This window comes from Zingiber officinale, chromosome 3A (genome assembly GCF_018446385.1).
Source record: "Zingiber officinale cultivar Zhangliang chromosome 3A, Zo_v1.1, whole genome shotgun sequence".
Taxonomy (NCBI): domain Eukaryota; kingdom Viridiplantae; phylum Streptophyta; class Magnoliopsida; order Zingiberales; family Zingiberaceae; genus Zingiber; species Zingiber officinale.
Genome location: NC_055990.1, coordinates 8,084,900 through 8,095,911, shown reverse-complemented (window position 1 = coordinate 8,095,911; position 11,012 = coordinate 8,084,900). Strand labels below are relative to the sequence as shown.

General features: G+C 38.1%; 1 protein-coding gene across 4 annotated transcripts; it reads left to right on the top strand.

The window, feature by feature from the left end:
* The first annotated feature begins 520 nt into the window (after positions 1-520).
* LOC122051142 (60S acidic ribosomal protein P2B-like) lies at positions 521-8,269 on the top strand. 4 transcript variants are annotated; one of them, XM_042612101.1, is made up of 6 exons: positions 521-951; positions 1,019-1,251; positions 1,963-2,065; positions 2,153-2,218; positions 4,166-4,279; positions 8,144-8,269. In XM_042612101.1, exons 1-3 carry the CDS (start codon positions 864-866, stop codon positions 1,993-1,995), a joined length of 354 nt encoding a protein of 117 aa, XP_042468035.1. In that variant the 5' UTR covers positions 521-863; the 3' UTR covers positions 1,996-2,065; positions 2,153-2,218; positions 4,166-4,279; positions 8,144-8,269. The 4 variants fall into 4 exon arrangements, with proteins under 4 accessions (XP_042468035.1, XP_042468034.1, XP_042468037.1 ...); XM_042612100.1 differs by lacking the exon at positions 8,144-8,269 and adding an exon at positions 5,551-5,610; XM_042612103.1 differs by lacking the exon at positions 8,144-8,269 and adding an exon at positions 5,551-5,610 and having other exon boundaries at positions 1,940-2,065.
* Positions 8,270-11,012: the final 2,743 nt, after the last annotated feature.

Here is an 11,012-nt window from a genome sequence, read left to right as displayed (position 1 = left end):
GCCTGATCGGTCTGGATCTAGCCGTTGTGAGTGACAACGGCTAGGTTCTGCGTCTTCTGTCTTCGTTGCAGGTTCTTCGCAGGTATAAATCTAGGTGAAGGGCTGCTGCTGCGTGCTGCTTTTTTTTCTTAGAACTTCTGTTCTGGTGCTCTAGAGCTTCTGCTCTTACCTGCTATCAGAGCTTTGCTGAGCTCCTCGCTGCTGAAGCTTCGCGTGAGCTTCTCGACTGGATTCTCGTCAGCTGCTGCTGGTGTGAGGTTGCTGCTTCATCACTCCAGTCAACAAGAAAGGCAAGCAAGTGTTTCATATTGTCTTTTGCTTTCTTGTATCTGTTGTACTCCTTTCTTGTTGTTACAAGTATTGTGGCGAGGTTTCTCCACCCACAAGGAGTAGTTATTAGCCGGTTCTCCGGGGACTCATCCACCGACGGATTGGTAGGCTTCGTCCACCTTACGGACACGCCGAGGAGTAGGAGTATCATCTCCGAACCTCGTTACATCGACGCGTTGAGGTTTGATCTTCTTGTTTTCGTTTCTTGTGTTTATTTCTGCTGCGCTAACCTAATTCGTAGGAAGAAACGAGAATTTGGGGTCGGCTATTCACACCCCCCCCCCCCACTCTAGCCGCGATCATCGATCCTAACAGTTCCAAGGCCAAGACCAACTTTCCCCTAGCCGCCGCCGCCGCTGCGTCTCCCACCCCTACTCCTGCATTCCGCTGCCCTCCCTCCGCTGACCCAACCCTAGGGTTTTGATAAGATACAAATTGGAATTAAGCCGACCCACCTCATTCTACGCACTCATCACCGAGAGGTCCGAGACCTTGCAACAGCGGCATCGTCGTCTGCAAATCTCGAAGCGAAGATGAAAATTGTGGCGGCTTATCTCCTGGCCGTCCTCGGCAGCAACCCCAACCCCTCCGCTGATGATATCAGATCCATCCTTGAATCAGGTCGAACTCTCTTCCCTCTCATATTTATCTTGGTTTCATTTCGGTGATCCTTGTTTCTTGCTTGTAGTGGGAGCGGAGGCAGAGGATAAGAGGATCAACCACTTCCTCGCAGAAGTCAAGGGCAAGGACATAACGGAAGTCATCACTGCCGGCCGGGAGAAGTTCGCTTCTGTGCCCTCCGGTGGCTCTGTGGCTGCCATCGGGGTCGCCGCCCCTGGTAGCGGCGGCGCGGGCGGCGCCCCAGCTGCAGAGGAGCCTAAGAAGGAGGAGAAGGTGGAGGAGAAGGAGGAATCTGACGAGGTGAAACTCCCTGTCTTTCCCTCCCGCAAATTTTTGTTTCCGACATAAATTTGTGGTTTTTTTTCTTTCTTGTTTCCAATTTCTATTTTTGGAAAACACAAGCTATGGAGATTGGTTTGATTGCTATTTGTTGTAAGTTTTGAAGGTAATGGCAATCTTTTTTATTTTATATACTAGCATATCACTTAAACGGCTACAAGTATGCCACTTTTTCCAAATTTAATAGCACATGGTAAAGTCCTATCTTGTGATCAAGGTTCACAAAGCATATACAGAGGCATAAAGTCATGCAGACAAAGACTGAATATTGTTAGTAAAGTGCATAAACTCTCAAGTATTTGGATTAATTAGAGTTGAAGATGTAAGGGGTGGAGGGAAAAAGGAAATCTTTGTTAGTATTAATGATAAGTCGCCATGATGATTACCATTGTTATTGCTAAATTTGTTGATCTCCTATGTTTAACTCATACCTCAAGTATGTAATTAAATGGTTTAATTTCATACTTTTTCGTATTGTTGTGCATACGTAGGATTTTGTTTCTCTGCAGGGAGTTAGATGAGTGGTTTATAGACACCTAGTTGCATCTCTTATTTTCCTCTACATGTATGCACATTTTTTGACATCGGTTGGCAATTCATGTGTATTTATCTTTATTTTAACATACTTCTAACTTTTAACTATGACCAGTGCTTCTTGAATTATCTTTGAAGGTTTGGAATCTTCAACCCAGCAGTCGTGTATGATCACCTGGGAGAAATTTATTCAGCACTTATTCTGGGAAGCTTAGTGTTATGCATTTTGTTATACTTGAAAGTGAGTTTCTGTAAATTTCAATCTAGCTTTTCCTATGGTTATTACTGTCCTTTGTTCCTAATTTGAGATGATTGTTTTTCTCCAAAGGGTCATTTGGCACCATCTTCTTCGGATTCTGGTTCATTAGGGAACTTCATAATTGATTTTTATTGGGTGAGCTTTCTTAACCAGACATCATTTGCAGAGTTGTTGTGTCATTGTTTTTTTCTGGATTGATTGCACATAAAATAATCAGATAAATGCATCTGATTGATAATTTGAGATACTATGGAGTATGCAAGGGCCTTGCAAATATCTCAAAAAAAAACAAATGAACATATTACAATGGATTTGTTGATTTATTTTTTAATCACTGTTACCTAATCATGGCAGGTTATGTGCCAATGCTTAAACTTTTATTAGCTATATTTGATAGTGAAGGATTTTATCTGTTACTTGTTCCCAGATGTATCACTATTTTTACATATTACAATTATGTTTGCATGGGTGCACTCTATTCTTGCATTTCCATTCTCTGTACTAATGGTTACATGAGATTTCTCCAATCTGCATATAGATTAAACTATATTTGTGTATGTAAGTGTACTTTGTAGAATATGTAGCAGTCTTACTTTCTTCTGGTTGTCTCTTTAACCAATTGATTCTCTTTTGCTTCTTAACTGTGCATGTTTATCCTCAACAAACATTAAAAAAGCACGTCTATTTGCTAAAGTCAAATGTCATAAATTCAATGTAGCCTCATTCATTTTCTTTTTTAGTATAGAAAGTAATATATGCTCTTGATCACAGACTTAAACAGGAAAATCACTCTGTGATTTGTTTTGCTGAATAGTTAAGTCTCAATCATTAGCCAACACCAGGGAGCAGAACTACCCAAGACTAGTAGTTAATGCTCTAGATATTTCCATGGGGAATTGTGCTATAACATGTTTTGGTGTTGAGGGTTTTAGTCGTAAAAGGAGTACCATGAGATCAAATTGCATTGGAAAATGCAATTTCCTTAAAAAAAATTAGTTAAATATTTATGTTTGGTACAAATGAATAACCTTATTTGTGACTTCATTAGTATTTTATTTTCAAATGTTTCATTGCCTACTCTATATGTGTTTGTTCGTGATCCAAGATATGTTGACTTAAGAGTTCAGAGGATATTTTCTAACCATATCTACTTGTGGAACCAATTGAATCACAAAAAACCTTCAAGTATTTTTTCCATTATGTGAAATCTTATGAAATGATTTATTTAGAAATCTAAAACACTTGCCCACCAATATTCAATGTTGTCATATATTCACCGTCATGGAAAAAAAAATTCTCTCACATCCTTGGTCTCACTGCCAACTATAATACACATATGCATGTACTTCTGTTGCAACAATAGGATTATTTTTACTATGATGATGGGATCTTATATAATATCACATACATGTAAAAACTCTTTAAACATGGCTTAGAATATGATGTCTTTGATTTCGGCAACCACATTCTAGCTTTCATTATAAGGAATACCCAATGAATTGGGATGTCACAAGTCAATTTGAATATGGCGCATTGGAATACTTTCATGCCTGGTCTCTATTTAAGCTTTTCAAGCTAGTTCTGCAGTTCCATGAACATTTCAATCTCAAAAGCTCCATTCATGTTAAGTTGTTGGGAAAAGAGCATCTTGACAGAATTGAAATTCTCCTCTTTTTATCAGTAAAGTTTGATTTCTAGCTATACAATAAACACTTGCCTCACACTGCTTGTTCAATTTTCTTGCACGGAGAAGTATATTCACTAATATGAGGTCCTGGCAGAGGAAACCTTAGGTGGAATAGGTTATTCTTTGCTTTTAAATAATTGCCATTAAAACCACATGAGGATCTTACCTCTTGTTGATATTGTTGGACTTCCTTTTGCTCAACCATTTGGTTTGTGCCTTTCTTCATGCTAGTTTTTTCTAGCTATGTGTTGTTATTATGCAAGTTGTATCTCATGTATTAATATCCTTCTATAATGAACAAATGAATTACTTGGCAATGCTTTTCAGCCTAATTTTTCCTATCAATGTAGCTGCAAATTATACAGTTTGTGGACAATTTTTTTTTCCTTGTGCAGGACATGGAACTGTATCCTCGTATCGGCAAAAACTTTGACATCAAGGTTTTTACAAACTGCCAATTTGGTATGATGTCCTGGGCTGTTCTTGCCGTCACATATTGCATCAAACAGGTCAATTTTATCTTTACATCTGTTCTTTGAGCTGTTGATAAATATAGCATATGAGGAAAGCACTAATATGTCAAACAACATCTGGAACAATAAAGAAATTAATTGAGGAAGAAGATGCTGACTTTACAGATGTCTGTATCCCTGGTTTTAAGCTGGGTAATAGTGAGAAATTTTTCTAATTTTCTTAGTTTAAATTGCAAATCCTTCAGATGTCAGCCTACACTTTTTTTTAACTGCTATGGGTTCCTGTAGGTATTACTTACTTGGGGTTAAAAGGCCAATTGATCTTAGTTTTGCCCATCAATGCCTCAGCTTCACGTCCAGTTTGTTAAAAGAACTTTTGGTGGCTTACAAGAGAGTTACAGTTACCCTAATATTTCCAAATGCAGTGTTAAAAGGTGCGCCTTTATAGTTGGGCGTTGCTCTCATGCGAACCATGCTCCATATGACTGACTGTAGTAACCAATAAAGAACAAATGATCATTTGGGGAGTAGGTATTTATTGCCATCGACTTGTTATCTCAAGCAATTAGGCACCTGGATGTAATGCCTTATGTCAAAGGATGGATTCCCCAAGTCGACCTTAAAAAAACATGAGAAAGACAATAATGACTGAAGGTTGTACAGTTGAGAGATTATTTGAAGCAAAACATGTAGAGTTTTCTAGTTAATTCACCTATGATGCTGATATCTGGATCAAAAGACAAGACAAAAAGGATAAATACACATCAACTCTAACTTGTTTGAGTGTTCTAGTTTGAGTGTTCAAAAGGAAGCTCTAACTTGTTGTTTTGAGTGCTGAACTAAGGAGGCAGCTGCCTTCTTGCCGCATTCCTTGCTGCTGTGGTTGGTAGCAGAAATCACAGAAAATAGGGGGCTTAGTGCAGGATATTCAGGATACCAAGATGGCATCAGAGGTAGTACAATAAATAGTATATCTCTTCATCAGAGGTAGCTTTGTTCTTCTATGCTTCCTTCACTGGATTTGTTGTGTAGTCATATTTCTTTGTTCAACCATTATCATGCCTAGTAAGTTGTTGTATGATGCTGTCGGTTCTTATCAATCTGTACACTTGAATTAGAAGGAGCAAATTATCTATGTTATATTCTAAGCAGCATATACTAAGTGTCATATATGAAAGTTTTAGATTCTATGTTATATTCGTTATCTTCCACAACAGCCTTTAAAAACTCAGTATTCTATTTTATTTGATACATGCACACATTTGTTTTAGTTATTTGACATATGGTGGATTTATGTGTTTTTACAGTTTACAAATCTCAAGTACTCCAGAGTTGAAATTGATGAAGTGCGGTTCGAGTGGGCTGAATGCATGCTAGATTACATTTGAGACAGTTGTACCTTGATGTGTTAACAGAATGTTATACTTTGATTTTGATATCTATTAGCTAGCTTTTGATGTAAAAAGAATGTTTGGGTATTTTATGGATATTGTTGTAAGAAGATTATTTATATAATTTGTGAATATTTGTGTATTTTATGGATATTATTGAATGAAGAATATTTGTACAATTTGTGAATATTTGTGTATTTTTTTTTGTTATTGTCGGTTTTAAAATCAAATCTGTGCTGTTAAAAAATATACATATTACATCGGTTTTCCACCGATGTAAAACCGGTGTTATAAAGTAATATTACATCGGTCATTTATCGCTGCCAAAACTGGTGTTATTAACATACAATATTACATCGATTTTACACCGTTGATGAAACAGTGTCGTTAAGTGATACTACACCGGTTAATAACCGATTCGAAGACCAGTGTCGTTAAGTGATACTACACCGGTTTTAACCCGATGTCTAAAATGGCAGACTTTTAACATCGGCTTCATAGACATCGGTCGAAAATCAAATAGACACCGGTGGAAAACCGATGTCTATGAGCGATTTTGTTGTAGTGTTCAGATTCAGATTTTTCAGTGGGTTTCAGTTCCAGAATTTTCAGTAAACCATCAGTTCTGATTTTTGTTATTTATACATGTATCATGAACAGATAGCCTTAGTTTTTGAGGATTATGAGTAGCTATAAGTAAGAAAAGACCAAGGTCTTGATAGGATCTCTAAATTTCAGAATTTGGGATTAGAAGCACACCAAGTGCTTGAAAAAATGCCGAGGCATTCTATATTAAAAGAATTAGAAGATAAGAAATATTTTAGTTCTTTCCTTGCTTGTGGAAATTTCTGGTGCAGATTAAGAGGTTTCAAGTATATTCCTTTGTAGATTTGTGAGGTTCTGTTGGGTTAAAGATGTTCTTTACATGATATGATAAGTTTTGAGGAAGTCTTTAATGAAGATCTCATCACAGTAGCTTAGATTTTAGCCTTGTAGTTTAGAATTGAGTAGCTAGGGATTTAGCCCTCCTTCCTTGCTTTCTGATTGTGTTTGTACAGAATTGAGGAAGTCTTGCAGTTTAGAATTGAGGAAGTCTTTAGGCATGCTTTCTGGATTGATCTTCAAAAGAATAGACAACTACATTTGATGAAGATTCAAGTTGGTTTGTTCTTCAAAGGATGACATTCTTCTTGATTAATATCTTCATCCTTAATTCTCTTTCAAACTGGACAATTGAGAAAATGGATAGAATTGGATTCCAATATTCATATTTTGACAAGCAATTAATTAGAAGAGAGATTCAATATCTAAAATTACGCTACAGACAATGAGAAGATATCATGCGTTAGATTGAGGGATGATTTGGCATCTACTTGAGAAGAAGAAATGAGCTTATCTAGACCTTGCGTTATTAATTGATTAACCTACTGTTAGACCCATTTTGTTATTAATTCTTTAACATGCAGTGTTAAGTTGTTTAGTGGTGTAGATTAGCAATTTAGTACAGATTTCTGTTAAGCATTAGTGCAGATTTTTGTTAAGCCTTAGTGCAGATTTTTGTTAAGCTTAATATGCAGATTTTTGTTAAGCTTAGTATAGTGCAGATTTTTGTTAAGTATCATAGTACAGATTTTGGTTAAGAATTATAGTTTTAGAATTTGTTTAAGCATACAGATTTGAGTTTATTTGCTACTTCAATATGCATGATTGTGTGTTACCTAGTTGATTTCACTTATAGATGCATATGGAAAAATACCCTAACAGTATTTTGGGTTTATATAAGAAAGATAAAGAAAAGAAAGAAAAGGTCAAGGCCTTAAGTAGAACCCAAAGTCAAGACTTTAGGGATTTTGGCACACAAGGTGCTTATTAAAATGCCAAGACATTTAAAGAAGAAGTAATTAAGATTATAAGTATTTTACTTTTAAGAAGAGGCTAGTACCCGACTTCGCAAGGTTGTCGTTAAACAAATCCAGGTGTCCAATTCCAAGGTCTTGGCCCTGGTAGACCAAGGTATGCTCTTTTAGGATTGGTGGCTCGCTACCCCAATCTATTAGGGAACGCGCATAAGATGGTACTAAGCCTGGGCCCAAGAGAAGTTGATTACTATTTTGAAGTATTATAAGTATAAGTTTTTGAACAAGTAAAACAAGTTTTACCTAAGTATAAAGTATTAAAGAATAAGTTTTAAACAAGTGAAATAAAGAATAGGTTTAGAACAAATGAAATAAGTTTCACTTTGTTTTAAAATCAACAAGTTGAGTTTTATTTTATGCTAGCATGTTATTTAGATTAGTTTACTGTTCTTTGCTATAGAAGAGCATGAGTAGCTTTACATGTTTAGCATTTCAGTATGTTTGTTTCTTTTACTAGTAGATGAGCATGAGTAGTTTTCCTTTTGAGCATTCAGTTTTAGTTTTCAGTATATTCACATGCATATCGAGTTTTTGTGAGTTAGATAGCGCTTACTAAGCATTTTGCTTATAGTTTGCATTTCCTCTTATTGCAGATAAAGGAAGATGTTGAGGAGGTGCGGATGGTGTGTGATGCCAGGACTATGGGAGAGACTTGGGATGTTGTTGAGTTTTCCGCATTATAGTGATTAATAAACATTGAGAATGTATTTTGAGTTCCAGGTCATTTGGATTGTTTTATCGTGTTTTGCGAAAGTTGGTTATTATGATTATATATGAACTGCGTGGGTGTTTGATATATGTTCCAGCCACCTGTGGCTGTGTATACTGTGTATGTATTGATGTTTATGGTCACCGGTACAGGGGAGACTGTCAAAATTTTTTGGTAGGGATTCCTCGTGGTTTCGATTACACCGGTTAAGTAGAGTTAATAGTTAAGTAATGGTCACCTTAGAGAGTAGTAGAGTTGTAATAAGGGTGGTCGTTACATTCTCGAGACCAGTAACCAATTCTTTTACCTTCGCGTGTAGACCGGCTACCTTCTCAACTTTTTCTAGACGGATGTTCATCAGTTTGTTCCGGAGGATGTCTCTTCTAGCGAGCTTCGCTTCGGACGTGCCTTCGTGGAGTTCCAAGAACTTCTCCCAGAGTTCTTTAGCAGATGAGTAGCTTCCGATGCGGTTGACTTCCTGAGGCGGCAATACGCTCAACAGGTGATATTCCGCATGGTTATTCGCTACGGAATCATTCTGCTCCTTCTTTATCCCAAGGTTCTCTTCTTTTTCTTCTCCATTCTGATTTGTCGGAGCTACAAAATCATACTTCATAATAAACCGAATTTCGAAATCAGTTTTTAGGAATACCTCCATTCGACGTTTCCAGTCTGCGAAGTCCCCCTCAAATTTTGGTGGAGTAATGCTTGGTCCGACCATCTTGTTGCCTCGATCGGCGGTTAGTCCTCCTGAAGCGTCTGGCTCTGATACCACTTGTTGGTCCCTTCGTAGGCCGGCAAGAGGGGAGGGGTGAATTGCCCTGAAAAAGAAAATACCCTTTCTCGAATTTTTAACTAATTAATAGAACTTGTAATAAAAAATAAAGAGACTAATAATATGAAAACAGACACAGAGGGTTTACTTGGCTTGTAATCAGAGGATTGCTAATTCAAGGCAAAGATGGCACACTATCTGATTCTCCTCTGGGCGGAGTAGCCTCTTACAGCGTTGAAAGTACAAAAGAATAGAAAGCACAGAGAAACTGGATTACAAGTTGAGTGTTTTGAATATGCAGATCAGTACTATATTTATAGTACTGGTCCGGGCACCTGGAAGGGGTTCTGGGCGCCCTTGGGGGATAAAATTTTATCCCCCAATGATCAGATCACGTTTGACGTGATCCTGGTCAAAATCAGGGTCCGGGTGCCCAGAATGGTTCCGGGCGCCCAGACCAGGAAAGTCAATAGAGTTGACTTTTCTCGATCCGGGACCTCTACTTCAGTTCAGCTCGTCTCCGTCCGGGTCTTTCACTCCAGCTCCGTTAGCGTGGGTGATCTCGGCCATCCGGAATATGGCCCACCCGAACCCAAGTTCCGGCCTTCTCCTCGAGCAGCCTTCCTTCCCGGTTTCTCATCTCTCGAATGTCGTGCACATTCTTTTCATCCACCGGTGTACTCTTCTGCGGTCACCTCGTCCCTCAGACGCACCGAGCCCGTCGGCTCTCTCCCCGTGTCGTCCTTCTCGCTAGCCGCGTCTTCCGCTCGACTTCTTGTGTTCCTAAGCTCTTGCACACTTAGACACAAGGGTTAGACACAACAGGATCTAACTTAACTTATTTGATCACATCAAAACACCTTGGGGTTCCAACACACATGACCTAACATGACTTGGTTGATCACATCAAAACTACCACGAGTTACTTATAGGATGAGGGACCTCCAAGCAAAATGTAAGCCTAGTATGTTGGGTAGACTTATAGATATAAGCTAGGTTGTTTGTTTATGTTTATATGGTTTTTTGTAGGAACCTGGAGCTAGAAGAAAAACAGAGAGCAGACAAGCGTAAATGGGTGAATTGGACTTGACTCGGGTTGAACCGGACCCAAACTGATTTAGTAGACTGAACCAGTGGTTTAGTAAACCGACTGGGTTCGGTCCAAATTGCTGAGTTGTGAAATGGTGACATGGAAAATGATGTGGTAAAAGATCTTATTCATCTTTGTAATCTAGACGAGGATAAGGATAAGCTAGATGATGTGGATAGAGATAAGGCTTGATCCAGATAAGAGTTCATCCAGATATGACTTCATCCAGATAAGAGTTCATCCAGACAAGGATATGATAAAACTCTATAAAGGAGACGAAGACTCTACATTCAAGATAACTTCTTCAATTCTACTCTCCATCTCTACGCTCAGAAAGCTACATTGCGAAGCTATGCCACCAGGAAAGCTCTATGGGTGCGTTGCGATCAGTACTTTCATATCGTCTGTCATCTTTTGTTTAGTTTGTTTATTACAAGTTGTACTTAATTTATTATTATTTGTGCTTGTATCGCAAAATGTAAGATGAATTACTCTACCTCTGGAAAGTTCCTGAAAGATGACCACTAGTGGACAAGTGTCTCTCATGATTATGCTTTGGATGTACTAATCCTGGCGGGTTGGAAACCAAGTAAATTCCATGAGTATTCTTTCCTTTAAGTTTTTATTATATTCAGCTGCGACCAACATTTTGATAGAAAGAATGAACAAAATCAAAGTGAAAAGCAATGAGTCGATATTAACCCCCTCTATCGACGCCGCCGATTCCACAATTAGAATCAGATCAAGAGGCTCTGATTAGACTAACCGTTGATGGAGCAAGCAGGCCACGAATTGAGGGGATAAGGGTAAAAAGGTAATTTTATTTAATGTCAACTTTTAAATTACATATTATATGTTTCAAGTGCAAGGAGAGAGGACAATATAAAA